Source organism: Dermochelys coriacea, chromosome 2 (assembly GCF_009764565.3).
Source record: "Dermochelys coriacea isolate rDerCor1 chromosome 2, rDerCor1.pri.v4, whole genome shotgun sequence".
NCBI lineage: Eukaryota > Metazoa > Chordata > Testudines > Dermochelyidae > Dermochelys > Dermochelys coriacea.
Genome location: NC_050069.1, coordinates 270,457,179 through 270,474,347, shown reverse-complemented (window position 1 = coordinate 270,474,347; position 17,169 = coordinate 270,457,179). Strand labels below are relative to the sequence as shown.

The 17,169-nt window shown below is 45.8% G+C and overlaps 2 protein-coding genes across 2 annotated transcripts in view; both read left to right on the top strand.

Moving 5' to 3' along the window:
- The window catches only part of LOC122458498 (GTPase IMAP family member 2-like), a 237,450-nt gene that overhangs the window by 163,856 nt on the left and 56,425 nt on the right, over positions 1 to 17,169 (top strand). Inside the window, 2 exon segments of the mRNA XM_043507140.1 lie at positions 659 to 662; positions 7,570 to 7,575. Of these exon segments, the coding sequence (XP_043363075.1) occupies positions 659 to 662; positions 7,570 to 7,575 (10 nt within the window).
- Positions 1 to 17,169, top strand: part of LOC119850710 — an 829,101-nt gene that overhangs the window by 780,598 nt on the left and 31,334 nt on the right. The gene's annotated exons all lie outside the window — the stretch shown is intronic.

Below are 17,169 nucleotides of genomic sequence, written 5' to 3'. Positions count from 1 at the left end.
ATAAGATGGTGGAATACTGGTTTGCGCTTGTATTTGGGACACTGAGAGAGGAACACTTTCGACTCCGATCTCGGCTCTGTCCCACTGGGGTCACAGGCTCCTTTCTGGGTTTTGACTGTGCTTTGTGCCCCCTAATTTCCACCTTTAGTTTAGGGTCGCTGAGTCTGGGCTTGGGCAGGAAAGGCCTTAGTTCTGCACATCTTTGTGGCGAGGTGTCTGCCAGTGTGATAGTTCTGTGCAGGGATCTGTAGCAGTCCCGCTTGTGGCTGTTTTTAATTTCTTCCTCCCACTGACTGGTCTAGTGTGTTTCAAGGGCTGCTCTAGCATTCTGAGCCGCTTTTCATTCCGAATGTTTGCTCTGCTCCTTGGGGCAGGGGCTCACTGAGCCCAGGGAAGATGATAAATAGGAGCGTTCATGTGGGTTTAGTTCTCATCCTCTAGCGCTGTGCAGGGGGCACTGTGCTCGCTGCTTTGGTTGTGGTGGCACCAAAAGTCAAATATTTGTTCTCTGTCTCCGCCCAATTGTAATGTACGGTTGCTGCTGCAAGGCCTGTGCTCAGTGGAGAGTTGGGGGGTGTAGGGAGCTGCTACCATGGAGTTCTCCAGGGCCTGCAAGGGGGGCAGGGAGCTGCAGCATTTGTGTTTGTTGCCTGAGAAGACCCGTTATGTTCCAGACTTAGTGCATCTCCTGCGTCTTTTCTTGCTGGGACTCCTGGACCTTTCTCTTGTCCATTCTGTCCTTCTCCGTGCTGTCTGCCAATCCACGTTGGCCCTCCGGGCCCTTGGTTTGCAGTCTGATGCAGCATTGGCTTGCAGGATCTTGCGTAATGTGTCCTCCCTATTCCTTTTCTTTCTCCTCCTCCTCAGGGTCAGGTGATCTGCAGGCGTGAAAGGGGTGAGGATAAGTGAGGGGTTGGGTGAGGTGAAGCAGGATGGAGAGGTGGGGAGTGAGCCCAGGGCAGACTGAAGAGAAAGAGAAGACAAAGAGATGAGGAAAAGGAAAGGGAAAGCTGGAAAAAGAAAAGGAGGACTTGTGGCACCTTAGAGACTAAAATTCATTTGGACATAAGCTTTCGTGAGCTCACTTCATCAGACGCATTCAGTGGAAAATACAGTAGGGGGATTTTATATACACAGAGAACATGAAACAATGGGTGTTACCATACAGACTGTAACAAGAGTGATCAGGAAAGGTGAGCTATTACCAGCAGGAGAGCGGGGGGCTGGGGGGACCTTTTGTAATGATAATCAAGGTGGGCCATTTCCAACACTTGAACAGTAGGAGGGGAAATAAACAAGGGGAAATCATTTTACTTTGTGTAATGACACATCCACTCCCAGTCTTTATTCAAAAACAAGAAGAGGGAGCTTGGGGAATGTGGGCTGAGAAGAGAAGCCGAAGGGGGAGAGCAAGAGTGCAGGATATGTAATGTGGAGAACATATACTTTAGGGGCTGGGTCCTGTGAAAAGATGCCTGCTTGTCTGGCAAGGAAAGAGATCGGCCAGCTGAAAAGCTGGGCCAGCAACCGGATCAGATAAACAACTTGGTCAGCCATCCAATCAGGTGAACAGCTGAGTTAGCCAACTAATCTCAGTGTTAGGCACAAAAGTGTTCATACAAGAGATAATGAATCGCTTTGTAACACTGTATTTAAGGTGAGCATCTGAATGTGGGGGTGTGCTCGCATTTAACCCTGCGCTCTGCCCTGTTTCGGTGGGCTGATCACTCGCTGAAGCAGCAAAGAAATGACATACTTCTTCAGCTCAAGAGTCAGTCTGTGAACTGGCCATTCTGGGTAATGGGGAAAAGAACTGGTCAACAAAGAGGTAGAGTGGGATTGGGAGCCTGGCACCCTCTCCCCTCCTGCAGTTCCCAAACCTTCATCACTAACATTTATTAAATATTTGTCTAACCCTTCTGCCAGGTGGAGTCGGCGACAACCAGAGCCAGGTTCAATATCTAGGGGTTCCCCTTTCAACAATACCACACAGAACCGGCTCGAGGCCCCCCACAGTGGAAAAATTACACACCACCCCGGGAGCCTCTGAGAGGCAATACTTCCCCACTCACACGCACAGAATCTGAGTGTAGGAAAGAAACTGTTAAAGAAAGGAGGGAAGTTACCTGACATAAATTAAGGAAAATGCCACAAGGGGGATTCACAATCATAGGACTGGGAGCAGGACGCCCACCCCAGAGCACGTGGGGAAGAATCGTCTGCCTCATCTTCTGGATTTCCTTTTCCATGCCCTTCTCTACTCCCTCACCATACCCCGCTCACAGTGGTTGTCCTTGATCAGCGAGGACCCAGGGTTCAGAGGTGCCTCTGTCTGAGTTCACCTCCCACATGTGGAAGAAGGCATCCTGCTTGCTCTGCCATCTGAGCACTTGTTCTGGCTGCCTACCCCACCAGCCACTGTTCCATCCCCACACTGCTCTGCTGGCCACTTGCCTCTCTGCAGGTCAGCCTCTTAAGGGTCTATCCAACTTTTAGCAGGGAAACCTGAGGCAAGCTGGTCAGAAATGCTATCCTAACACAAGTGACTATCAGCTCTTTTGAGTACTATAAAATGACAAAAGCTCTATCTTTGAACAATAGGGAGAACCAGGTTAAAGCAGATCAAGGATCCTTAAGGAGCGTTGACGTTGCCAGACAGGAACATCTATCTCCATCTTCCCTTATTGTCACATGGCGCTGGCATTTGAGCCCCTGACTTAGCAAGTTCTTATCAGCTGAGGGTGACGCCCCTCCAGCCAGACAGGTTAAGCACAGTTTTGCTCTCCTTTACTCATACAATAAGGACAACAACGTTGATAATATTTCCCTACCTGCATTCAGTATTACAGTGTTTTGTAACCCAGCACCAGCCAAAGTTGATCACTTTGAACAACACTGCTCTGTCTGCTGGGTACCTAGGCAGAGTGGGTGTGTTCATGTAAATACAGTTTGCTCCTGAAGTCTCTCCTCCTCCCCAGCTAGCTGTCAGTGGAGAGTTCATTCAGACCCTACTTACACCTGTATTCCTGTAATGTCCAGGGGCCCCAACTCAGATCAGGAGACCACTGTGCAGTCCTATGCAGATACAGTAAGGCATAGTGCCTGCCTCACAGAGCTTACAACTTCAATGCACAATAAACCCTCCACCATGATCTTCCCTGACCCCTGCAACTGCCCCCTCCCCAGCAATGCTTTCTCCTGGCCTACCATCAGCATGGAGAGAGGTGGTCTCTAGTAATATAACTGGTGAGGTCCCTTTGTAGTTCTTTGCTCTCCTTGGCCTGTAGGCTAATAAAGGTTAGAGGTAGCAAATTGTAATAGGATAGAAAAAAAGGACATCACCCAGTGTCAGTAATTGCTACTGACAAGTAGTCATGTTAGCCTTTATCCACAAAAACAATGAGTCCAGTAGCACCCTAAAGACTAACAGATTTATTTAGGCATAAGCTTTTGTGGGTCAAAACCCACTTCTTCAGATGCAAGGAGTGAAAAATACAGATACAAGCATAAATATACTGGCACATGAAGAGAAGAGAGTTACCTTGCAAGTAGAGAACCAGTGCTGACAGGGTCAATTCAATCAGGGTGGATGTGGTCCACTCCCAATAATTGATGAGGAGGTGTCAATAGCAAGAAAGGGAAAATTGCGTTTGTAGTGCTTCATATTCCACTGTTAAAGGGCTTTTCTCCCAGTTCCCATCCTCATTCCCTCCCGTCTCTATCACCGCTAGTCGTTCCACTCCCCTCCACAACGTGGGAACTATTTTTACCCCCTTTCTGCTAATGGCCCCCATTCGATGCTGTCATTTATTCTGGCCAGATTTTCCTCTTGAACATCATTCAGCATCACTTCAACTCATACCCTTTGACAGCAATTATTTCTGTGCAGCGTTTTTCCTTAGTTACTGTTTAGCTGCTTTGGTGGCAGGGGAGGAGGTAAAGCCGGCTGAGCCACTGTAATCTTGGAACAGGGCTCGTTTGTGTGTTTATGATTTCCAAGAAACAGAAAGAAAAGGAGTACTTGTGGCACCTTAGAGACTAACAAATTTATTAGAGCATAAGCTTTCGTGAGCTACAGCTCACTTCATCGGATGCATTTGGTGGAAAAAACAGAGGAGAGATTTATATACACATATATATATACATATATATATATGTGTGTGTGTGTGTGTGTGTATATAAATCTCTCCTCTGTTTTTTCCACCAAATGCATCCGATGAAGTGAGCTGTAGCTCACGAAAGCTTATGCTCTAATAAATTTGTTAGTCTCTAAGGTGCCACAAGTACTCCTTTTCTTTTTGCGAATACAGACTAACACGGCTGCTACTCTAAAAGAAACAGAAAGTGTCTCCCAAAGCGTTTGCTGGGCACCTCCTTCAGCCCACTCCACACACATGGGGCAGTCATCTGACTGAGGCCTGGTCTGCACTTGGGTGACCAGATGTCCCGAATTTTTAGGGACAGTCCTGATATTTGGGGCTTTGTCTTATATACGCAGCTATTACCCCCCACCGCAATCCTGATTTTTCACACTTGCTGTCTGGTCACCCTAGTCTGCACTACAAAGTTAGGTCAATGTAGCCACCTTGCGTCCACCTAGGTGTGCATGTGTCTACACTTAAATTTGTGTCCCACCAAAGTAAGCCCCCCCCCGTTACAACAACACAGTCAGACCACCGCCTCGAGCAGGGTTGAGCCAGGGTCAATTGACGGAGGTCGACGCAGCGTGAGTGTAGACACTGAGTTACTTTGTCATCCTAACCCATGGGCGGCGGATGAACCGTGGGTTTGGGAAGGCTACGCCCCACTCCCGACTGGCCTGCTCCTTCTTCCCAGGGCCCTCCCCTCCTGCCTCCCTTCCTTCGTGGGAGCCCAGAGACACACACACACACCCCGTCAGCCCCTGGCTGCCCGAGCATCTCCAGCTCTGGAGCGCCGCGCAGGCAGAGCTGCCCATAGCCATGGCTCCAGGAGTGGGGAGGGGAGCGGGGACAGCACAGCTCCCTCCCCTCCCCCAGGCCCAGAGTGCCAGGTGGGCAGGCAGCTGAATGCAGTCCCCCAGCCCCAGTGCAGCAGGCAGGTGGGCGGGCAGCATGGCCCCAGCCCCCCCCCAAGCACCAGGGAGGTGGGCAGTGCAAGCCCCAGCTCCAACCGCCTGGACTCCCTGTCTGCAGGCCAGCCCCCATCAGCCCCAGCCCAGGGCAAGGGAGCCTGAGCCCTCCCAAAAGTGTGGCTGGGGGTCCCCGCCCCCCTGCCTGAGATGGAGGCAAAAGCAGCTCCCTTCCCGTATCCCAGGCCCCCCAACCAGGGCAGATGCAGGGACCCAGGCTCCTCACAGCTGCCCGTGCAACTCTCCCCGGTGGATCCAGCACGGGGGCCTCGGAGCCACAGCCCAGCCATGGTAAGAGCTGGATGGACAGCTGTGGGGAGCTGCGGCAGACCCCCCCATTGCCTCCAGATCCCCCGACCAGGGCATGTAGAGGGTCTGTGACTCCATGGCCTCTCACAGCTGACTGCCCAGCTCTTACATTGGCCGGGCTGCAGCTCCGAGCCCCCCCATCCATGGGGCCAGGTTGGGGCAGATGTGGAGAGCCAACATGGAGTCACAGACCCTCTACTCGCCCTGGGCTGGAGGGGGATCACTGCAAATCCGTGAACCCTGGGCTCTGGGTCTGTCGCACCAGAAAGCTTGTTCCTGTCACCACTGTGGGCAGTTTCTCAGGGGTGTATGAAGACTTATTTAATTATAGCGGCAGCCACGGTTGAGACTCACTGTTTAACAGAGAATTTTCTAAGTGCTCTGAAATTTACCTGCTGAATCAGACTGAAAATTGCTGTGCCCCTGGGGGTGCCAGGCAGGGTTAATGGTCCATATTTGGGATTTTTGACTAAGTGGGTTGTGAGATGAAGCCCCCTATAAATCACATGACATCAAAATTTCCTAGCACTCATGGTGGTTTTCTCTTTGCCTCTGAAGCTCAAATGGTTCTGTTTCCTCCCTCCCTCCAACCCCAACCCCTACCCCCACCCTCCCTCCCACTCCCATCCCTACCCCCCAGGTTTCTCACCATCTTCTGGGATTGATCTCACCGCGTGTCTGCCCCTTTCGGGAAGCAAGATTCCCACAGTTCTTCAGGCTAAAGTTTGGAACTACAACAAAGGTGGAGCCAGGGTGACGTACTAAAGAGAGTCAATGGCGCACACGCTATAGACCCATACGCCTTACAGCTCCACTGGCAAATTAGTTGAATCACTCATTAAAAAAAGAACATCAGGAAGGTCATGATCCTATAGGGTCTAACCAGCATGGATTCTGCCAACAAACTTCATGTCTCACTAGTCTCAGAATTTCTTGCTTTATTGACATGTTCCCTGGACAGAGGAGAGCTATCGGAGCCTGCTCTTGATTTCTTTCTCCTCGCCAGTGTTTGATTCACTACAACCCTTTGCCTCTCACCCCATGATGGCTTAGCTTCTTTGGTAGCCTCTTATGCAGGACTTTGTCAAAGGCTCTTTGGAAGTCTTAGGGTCTGTGCACACAGCAAACGCTGTCCATGGGCTCCCCTCTCCAAGGTAGCTTGAATCCAGCGAGCGCAGGTAATCACTGTGTAAACAGCCCAGTGCAGCCTTCTGAGGGGCTAGCGCACAGAGTCCACACTCCCAGTCCATGCAGGACCAAAGGCCAAATTCCATCATGGCAGAAGGATCCATGTTAGGTCCCGTGTTGTTTAAGATATTTATTAATGATCGGCTTGGAGTGGGGGGCGGGGGAGGTGAGCAGGGAGGGTGCAAAATCTGCAGCTGACAACAAGGTATTTAGATGAATCAGGATCAGAGGGAGCTGTAAGGAACTTGAGAGAGAGCTAAAGAAGCTCTATGAACAGGCAATGAGTAAAATTCACTGTTGATAAATGCAAAGTGATGCTCACTGGAGGGAAAGATTTCAACTCCTCAGGTACTTTGCAGGTTTCTAGGGTAATTGTACTAACAGGGAAGAAGTGGTAGGGGAAGCAGAAGTTGGTGGTAACCTAGGCAGCAGTGGCCATGAGCTGGTTGAGTTCACGATCCTGACAAAAGGAAGAAAGGAGAATAGCAAAATATGGACCCTGGACTTCAGAAAACCAGACTTTGACTCCCTTATGAACTGATGGGCAGGATCCCCTGGGAGGCTAATATGAGGCGGGAAAGAGTCCAGGAGAGCTGGCTGTATTTTAAAGAAGCCTTATTGAGGGCACAGAAACAAACCATCCTGATGTGCAGAAAGAATAACAAATATGGCAGGCGACCAGCCTGGCTTAACAGTGAAATCTTCGGTGATCTTAGATGCAAAAAGGAAGCTTACAAGAAGTGGAAACTTGGACAGATGACTAGGGAGGAGTATAAAAATATTGCTCCAGCATGCAGGGGTGTAATCAGGAAGGCCAAGGCGCAACTGGAGTTGCAACTAGCAAGGGATGGGAAGGGTAAGAAAAAGTGTTTCTACAGGTATGTTAGCAACAAGAAGAAGGTCAGGGAAAGTGTGGGACCCTTACTGAATGGGGGAGGCAACCTAGATCATAATCTTTACAGAGATATGTTACATGGCATATGTAACATAAAACACATTCTAGTTATGTCATATATACATTCATAAGTATATTTCCATAAAGCCTTATGGGGGCATCGTCACAGGATGAATGTCCTATAAGGTGGATAGAAAGCTGGCTAGATTGTCAGGCTCAATGGGTAGTGACCAATAGCTCGATGTCTAGTTGGCAGCAGGTATCAAGCAGAGTGCCCCAGGGGTCAGTCCTGGGGCTGGTTTTGTTCAACATCTTTATTAATGATCTGAATGATGGGATGGATTGCACGCTCAGCAAGTTCACAGATGACACTAAGCTGGGAGGAGAGGTAGATATACTGGAGGGTAGGGATAGGGTCCAGAGTGACCTAGACAAACTGGAGGATTGGGTCAAAAGAAATCCAATGAGGTTCAACAAGGACAAGTGCAGAGTCCTGCACTTAGGACGGAAGAATCCCATGCACCGCTACAGACTAGGGATTGAATGGCTAAGCAGCAGTTCTGCAGAAAAAGACCTGGAGATTACAGTGGAGGAGAAGCTGGATATGAGTCAGCAGTGTGCCCTTGTTGCCAAGAGGGCTAACGATATGTTGGGCTACATTAGTAGGAGCATTGCCAGAAGATGGAGGGAAGTGATTATTCCCCTCTGTTCGGCACTGGTGAGGCCAAACCTGCAGTATTGCATCCAGTTTTGGTTCCCCCCCCCCCCACTACAGAAGGGATGTGGACAAATTGGAGAAAGTCCAGCAGAGGACAATGAAAAAGATTAGAGGGCTGGGGCACATGACTTATGCAGAGAGGCTGAGGGAACTGGGGTTATTTAGTCTGCAGAACAGAAGAGTGGGGGGGGTTTGATAGCAGCCTTGGGGAAAGAGCTGATCAACCTGACTGCAGCCCTGATGGGAGAGAGGTACCAGCATTCAGTTCTCCAGTTCACACACTGCTCTGTTTCCGATGCTGTGGCAGGTTGAGAGCTGTCAGGTTACCCAGAGTTCCTATAAAGCACATCTGGAATTGTTTTCCAGATAGAGGTCGCTTGCTAATCAGGTACCGACTCCAGCCCACCACCCCACACAAATTACATAAACCAATAATGAAATTGAAATAATTGATTCTATCTCTGTCTTTCCATAAGCATGTAGTTTCAGTTTTACTTTCTATCAGTTACATAACAGAAGCATCCCTATAAATTGGCATCAGTCCTGTGAGAGCTCCAGTAGCCTGGCCGGAGGGCACAGCAGCTGAAAGGCACTCCAGAGGCTGCAGGAGGAACAAACGTTCGTTCTCCAGGCAGAGAGGTATTGTTGGCTGCTTGTCCTTCACTTGGTTGTAATGTCTGATTAAAGAATGTGTATAACTGAAGATCTGTCACTGAAAATGCTCCTGGATTACAGGAAGAAAAAGCATTTGACTGGCAGATTTCTCTCTCTCTCTCTCTCTGTCTGTACAAGATCGAGCTAACACCAATTTCCAGGAGAGATGGACTCACCCAGAAGGTGATTCTTGAGAGCTTTGATTGAACTTGGTTAATCATCTCACGCTAATTTGAAAGGTTTCAGAGTAGCAGCCGTGTTAATCTGTAAGTGAGCTGTAGCTCACGAAAGCTTATGCTCAAATAAATTTGTTAGTCTCTAAGGTGCCACAAGTCCTCCTTTTCTTTTTGCTAATTTGAAAGCTTCTCAATAAATTTAGAATCTTTAGCATCATATTGCAGAGGATGCCCCCTTCCCAAGAGATACTATAACCATGAATTCACGGTGTTCAGGTTTTTCTGGCCTATAGGTCATTCCCTGGTGATAACTACAGCTGGTCAGATATTATGTGTCAAATGAATTATGAGCTTGTCACATTTTTGTTTGGTGAATCACACCTGATTTCTGCAAGTGTATTCATGATTTGTAAACTATTCAAAATACTCCAGATGAAATGCTTTCTGGCAGTGTATGTGTTTGCATCCTCTTTGCGTTGAATGTTATTCATTCCAATAAGTTTTCAAAGAATATTCATTTCTGAAAAAACTTATTAAGCATTTGTGATTTGTGAACCTTTTAATAGATAACCAGCAGTTGCCTGAATACTTGTAACGAGTGATATAACTTCATGAATCCTAATCAGTTGAAGCTGGTGCTTTTAGTCAAAGCTCTGAAATACCCCAGACCCAGTTATCCTGGAGACCAGCCTCTTTAACAGTGGTGACCAGGTAAGATCAGCTGGGTGGATCTCAATGTTGCTGAGTCTATATTAGTAACTGAAAACCCCAGGTGGTCACACAGATGTAATTTGTAAAGTCATGTGTAAAAAAGCCAAAAATGGTTGAAAACTTAAAAATTGGAGTGTAACGGACTGTGAATCCCAGTGTGAATTGAACCGGGTGATATTTGGAACAAAAGAAGCTCTCAGCCAGGCTCATAGGAGTTTCCATCACTTCACACTGGCTCAGACAGTCTAGATTTCAGAGTGATGTCTGAAGCCATGGGCAGTGGATGCATAGGTGTCGACTCTGTGAGTGCTCCGCGGCTGGAGCACCCATGGGGAAAAATTAGCGGGAAAAATTCCCTCCTCCTTGCCTCCTTCTCCCCCCCCCAGTCTGCTGCATCCCCTCTCCCCCACACCCCCCGCCAACTAACAGCTGTTTGGCAGCACTTAGGACTTTCTGGGAGGAGCAGGGATGCGGCGTGCTCAGGGGAGGAGGCAGAGAAGAGGCAGGGCAGGGATGGGGACTTGGGAGAAGGGGGTAGAACAGGGCTGGGGTGAGGGCAGTGCAGGGACAGGGCCAGGAGCTGGGGGGGGTCGAGCACCCACCAGGCAGAGGGGAAGTCGGTGCCTATGGGTGGATGAAGCTTCCCCAGCCCAACTTTTCTGCCTGTGGCCCTGCCCATGCTCCACCCCTGCTCTGCCCCAGGCCTTGTCCCTCCCACTTTCCCCCTCCTCTCTTCCCTCCCCACCCCGCTCACCCCTTCCAGCCAAATCCCTGAACCCAAATGAAGCAAATGATGTTTGAAAAAACCACTCCTCTGCCATTTCTTTCTAGAGAAAATGGAGCCTGTTTCCCACTGCATGTCAGATGGTGACGACTGGACATGCAGAAAGTACCTAATTAAAAGCACTTTAAACTTGGGAATAAAAAGTGTCAGTCACGGGTTTTTTGATATGCCCTGAAGTTTGTCAGAGATTTATTTGCAAAAACTTTGTAGTAAGGGCGAGTCAGCTGTCCTGCTGAATACAACATTAAATATTATGGGCTACATGATACAGCTTTTCTCTGTTTTACATTTTCTTAATCAGTATTTCTAAGCTGATTTTATATTTTAAATGCACTCTTAAGCCTTCAGAAAGGAATCATTCCAGAGTACTACAGATTTAACTCACTGAAACAAAGACATTATTTTAAATTCATCAGTCACAGCAGTGTAGTATGTTCATAACAATGTTCACTACTTTTAGAAAAAGGGACACTAATTTACTTTGTGTGATCTCCATAACAATAGACGCGTTTATGAAATTTCACCAACTTTAAAAATTATGTTTCCAAAGATTTTAGGCATAACAAAGGATTTTATATCTTACTAAGGTATTGATTTTTCTGGAGGGTTCTCTTAAAGCTAGGTTCACCAAATTGTCAGAAGAGTAAAGAAAGGTGGACAAATGCGATTCCTTATCTGGAAGAAAAGGGGTGTTGTCCCTTTAAGGGCTCTCTTCCACAGGAGGTGACGGGAGAAAGATTACAAGGATGGACAGGACAGGACAACTTTGGAAGCAAGTTTTTTAAAATTAAAATGTATATGTTAGAGAAGGGTGGTCTTCTGAGGGATTTATTTTAAAAACTATATGTCTGAAGATCCAAGCATTTAAGGCTAAAGATGAATACTCAGATTGTGCATCTAAAAATCTATGCAAGGATTTTTTAGAGATGTGATTTTATAATCTTCAGCAACACACTAATGAAATATTTGTAAAGCAAATAAGGTCCTATAGGCTACTATGTTCTGAGTAAATATTACAGCAATGCACAACTATTTTTCAGAGTAGCAGCCGTGTTAGTCTGTATTCTCAAAAAGAAAAGGAGTACCTGTGGCACCTTAGAGACTAACAAATTTATTAAAGCATAAGCTTTCGTGAGCTACAGCTCACTTCATCGGATGCATCCGATGAAGTGAGCTGTAGCTCACGAAAGCTTATGCTCCAACTATTTTTGTTGGTCAATTCAGAAACTGAATATATACCTGTCAAGAACTTGATGACAACATAATTAAGCCAATGATTTTTCTTCAAGGTCTCTCTTGCCCAGATTTTGGACAGGGTACTGAGGCATTGCTGCACTCAGGGTTGCACATCTAGTCTATGTTGGAACCAGTTTTATTTTCAAAAGGGAGTTAGGCAGGTAGGAACTTAAATGCTATTGTCTGGGCCTGTGTCACTCCAGAGTTTTTTTAGCTTCAGTAGGAGACCCTTCAGAGAAGATACATTGCTTGCTAGGAGCTGCTGTACAGGGCTCTGGAGCACCATTTAAAGTTGGGGGGGGCTCTCAGTTCTCCCCTGTCCTCCTCAGCATGTAGGCCTAGCAGCCTAACAGAGAACATTGTTTTAAATAATAATTAATGTAAGTAGTAACAAGCATAATGTATTTTAATTAGCAAAAAGAACTAGTTTTAGTAGTAAGAAGGAATTGTTTTGGTAAGGTTTGTTTAGCTCTGTAAAAAATCTTTGCTCTGCAAGAAGTCTTGCTTTCAAAGTTATTCCTTGTTCTGTGGGTAAGGAAAGGACTGTACGGTGTGCTAGCGGAGAAGAGATAGGAGGCGCCAAGTGGGCAGGATAAATAAAGGGGAGCAAGAATTTGAGGGGCGCCGACCAAACTTTCAGGGTCATTCGAAGGGCTGAAGAAGGGCAAATTAACAACCCTAAAGCAAAGGCAAACACCCCCCAAACTAAAAGAAAAGTAAAGCCAAAAAAGCAAAATAAAAACTATGCTGCAAAAACTCCCCAAACAACCCAGCACAAAGCTAATTCAAACCAGCCTTCACTACTTTCTCATTAACAACTCCAGCGTAACACAGCAAGGCTCCATAAACTTGCAGGGAGTCTTGTTATGCTCAACAGCCTAATATTGCAATAATCACTAAAAGCCAAACAAAAAGCACTAGCAATGATGCATCTCAGGTAGGAAATGGCACCCCAAGTGATTCTAAACGTACCCCCAAAAAACTTAAACAAAATCTGCTTAGCATAACTGTGATGAAATGCATCCGATGAAGTGAGCTGTAGCTCACGAAAGCTTATGCTCTAATAAATTTGTTAGTCTCTAAGGTGCCACAAGTACTCCTTTTCTTTTTGTGAATACAGACTAACACGGCTGCTACTCTGAAACCTACAAGCTCTGTGTTAGACCATGTTCCTGTCATTTAATAAACCTTCTGTTTTACTGGCTGGCTGAGAGTCACGTCTGACTGCGAAGTTGGGGGGCACAGTCCTCTGGCTTCCCCAGGAACCCACCTGGGCGGACTCGCTGTGGGAAGCGCACGGAGGGGCAGAGGATGCTGAATGCTCCAAGGTCAGACCCAGGAAGGTGGAAGCTGTGTGAGCTGTGTGTCCTGCAGACAGTCTGCTCACAGAAAGGAGACTGCCTGGCTTCATAGGGAGCAGTTCCAGAGCATCGCCTGGGGACTCCATGACAGTAGCCCACCAATTTGTGCACAAAGGTGTGAAACAAAACAAAAAAGAAACACTAAAACATTAGAGCAAGTAGCTAAATGAGCAAATATAAAAACATGGGTCCAAAATTCTGTTCGTGGTGCGAGGAATAAAGCTCGCCCCCCACATTGGCAGCCAATAATCCACCAGCAACAATTTAAACCGTGGCACAAAATTCAAATTAATTTCATGAATAAATTACCAAAAAGTAAAAAAAAAGGTTCCATCCCTACTAGTCATTGTGAATTCCTTTTCAAAATGAGGAAAAGCTTTCCCTAAAACAACAGCGCCAGAACCGCTGCTAAAAGGTTTAGTAGAAAAGTGGTCTGTAGGTACAGAGCCCCCAAGGTTATAAACTCAGATAATAGGGGGTGCATTTGTCAAAATAATCTTTACCATAATAACGCATGCCTTAAAAATTAAACAAAAATTTCATATCCCATACCGACCTCCGTCCTCAAAACAGGTAAAAATAAATTGGACCATTAAAAAGGCACTGCAAAAAGTGGTGAACCACATCAGTAAAAACTGGCCAAAAAGCTGCCCTTATTCCTGGCAGCAGGCTAAAAGCAAAAATCCAGCCGTATCAAATTCTGTTTAAGCAGCAAATGAGGTTCATAATTAATCCCAAATGCCTCATTAAAAATGACAAAAAACACCCTATGGCAACACAGCATAACTACTTCCAGGGGCTTAAACAATCACAGATAACAAAACTACCTTATAATACAAAGTAAAGCAAGCCATTAAAAAATACAAAATTATACAAGCAAAAAGCCACTAATTCTAAGATATAAAAGGACCAAAACCAGGTAATAGGTCTAAAATTAAAAAAAAAAAAAAATTAAAAATCACACACTAAACTCCAAATAAACAGGCCCCTATTCCATAATTAACTGTCTTAGCCCACTAATGTACCATATAAAAAAAAAACAACAACAACCAGCAAACTCAGATGGGTTCATATTTTACAAATATAATTGTTTTCCTAATTAGTTTGTGTTTAATTGTTACGGGCACGGATTGGAGGGGTATACCTGCTAGTCAAAAGTTCAAGGAACATGCAAATTCGTGCACCCCAATAAAAGTTTATTTGCACACTGCTTAATCCCATCAAAAAAGTCCTGCCAAAAACCTGCTACATGCAAAAATGTTCGCAAAAAAGAAAAGGAGTACTTGTGGCATCTTAGAGACTAACAAATTTATTAGAGCATAAGCTTTCGTGAGCTACAGCTCACTTCATCGGATGCATTTGGTGGAAAATACAGAGGGGAGATTGATATACACACACAGAGAACATGAAACAATGGGTTTATCATACACACTGTAAGGAGAGTGATCACTTAAGATGAGCCATCACCAGCAGCGGGGGGGGGGGGGGCGAGGAAAACCTTTTGTGGTGATAATCAAGGTGGGCCATTTCCAGCAGTTAACAAGAACATCTGAGGAACAGTGGGGGGGGGAAGAAATAACATGGGGAAATAGTTTTACTTTGTGTAATGACTCATCCATTCCCAGTCTCTATTCAAGCCTAAGTTAATTGTATCCAGTTTGCAAATTAATTCCAATTCTCCTTGGAGTCTGTTTTTGAAGTTTTTTTTTGTTGCCACCCTCAGGTCTGTAATCGAGTGACCGGAGAGATTGAAGTGTTCTCCAACTGGTTTTTGAATGTTATAATTCTTGACGTCTGATTTGTGTCCATTCATTCTTTTACGTAGAGACTGTCCAGTTTGGCCAATGTACATGGCAGAGGGGCATTGCTGGCACATGATGGCATCTATCACATTGGTAGATGCGCAGGTGAACGACCCTCTGATAGTGTGGCTGATGTGATTAGGCCTTATGATGGTGTCCCCTGAATAGATATGTGGACAGAGTTGGCAACGGGCTTTGTTGCAAGGATAGGTTCCTGGGTTAGTGGTTCTGTTGTGTGGTGTGTGGTTGCTGGTGAGTATTTGCTTCAGGTTGGGGGGCTGTCTGTAAGCAAGGACTGGCCTGTCTCCCAAGATCTGTGAGAGTGATGGGTCGTCCTTCAGGATAGGTTGTAGATCCTTGATGATGTGTTGGAGAGGTTTTAGTTGGGGGCTGAAGGTGAGGGCTAGTGGCGTTCTGTTATTTTCTTTGTTGGGCCTGTCCTGTAGTAGGTGACTTCTGGGTACTCTTCTGGCTCTGTCAATCTGTTTCTTCACTTCAGCAGGTGGGTATTGTAGTTGTAGGAATGCATGATAGAGATCTTGTAGGTGCTTGTCTCTATCCGAGGGGTTGGAGCAAATGCGGTTATAGCGTAGAGCTTGGCTGTAGACAATGGATCGTGTGGTATGATCTGGATGAAAGCTAGAGGCATGTAGGTAGGAATAGCGGTCAGTAGGTTTCCGATATAGCGTGGTGGCTACGTGGTGTTTATGTGACCATCGCTTATTAGCACTGTAGTGTCCAGAAAGTGGATCTCTTGTGTGGACTGGTCCAGGCTGAGGTTGATGGTGGGATGGAAATTGTTGAAATCCTGGTGGAATTCTTCAAGGGCTTCTTTTCCATTGGTCCAGATGATGAAGATGTCATCAGTGTAGCGCAAGTAGAGTAGGGGCATTAGGGGACGAGAGCTGAGGAAGCGTTGTTCTAAGTCAGCCATAAAAATGTTGGCATACTGTGGGGCCATGCGGGTACCCATCGCAGTGCCGCTGATTTGAAGGTATACATTGTCCCCAAATGTGAAATAGTTATGGGTGAGGACAAAGTCACAAAGTTCAGCCACCAGGTTAGCCGTGACATTAGAATACAATAGAAAAGTGGGGACCATAAAGACAAACTAATAAGAAATGAGGGTTTCACAAGCACAACCGTTGATAAGTGAGTTCTTAAACCTTCTAGGATCTTGTCTTTCTCTGGAGGTGTTACATGGGATCGCCTTCTTAACAGCAAAAAAAAAAATAAAAAAATAAAAAAAGAGGAGCCCATGAAAGCTTATGCCCAAATCAGTGTGTTAGTCTCTAACGTGCCGCAAGGACTCCTCGTTGTTTTTGCTGATACAAACTAACACGGCTACTGCTTAACGGCCTAATTTTACCTTATTTCAGCGTGACTGGTTTGCGATGTGAGGATGTGACCCATCACTTCCCAGCTGCTTAGCCTAAGAACAAGGCCCCAGTGAGAGAAGGCCCACACACAAGCAGACTGTGATTTTGATTCTTTGGTTTTATACTCCTGTAACTAGCTAAGTGCTAAAAATTCACCTAAGTTCTTAAAGTTTAGGCCTTTACAGACAGGCCTGAATATCTATTTTCTAACAATACGTGCAAACAAAACACATCACCATACGCAACGCGTTCAACCATCCAAATACCTAAACACCCTATGGTCTTTCCAACCACTCCCAACTCTACCAAAAAAAAGGCAGAGTCCTGTGGCACCTGATAGACAAACAGACGTACTGGAGCATGAGCTTTCGTGGGTGAATACCCACTTCGTTGGATGCATGTCATGTATTCACCCACGAAAGCTCATGCTCCAATACCTCTGTTTGTCTATCAGGTGCCACAGGACTCTTTGCCACTTTTACAGATCCAGACTAACACGGCTACCCCTCTGATTAAAAAAAAAGCATATCTAAGGCCCAAAAATAACAAAAATATACATAAGTAAACAAAATTATTAATCACCATAAATATAAAAAATAAACTACCTGGCAATAAATATGCCCCATCTTGCCAATTTTAAAAAAACCCTTGCTCCATGCATAATAAAAAATTAGCAACATATTACTAAAACACATTAAATAACAGCACCACCAAAATACATAATAAAAATATATTTAAATTATTAAATTAAAAAAAGATATAGCAAAAAATATATACTCAAAAGCCACCTGTGCAACAGTATATATGTAATATAACAATATGGCAAACACCTACCATAACTCATTA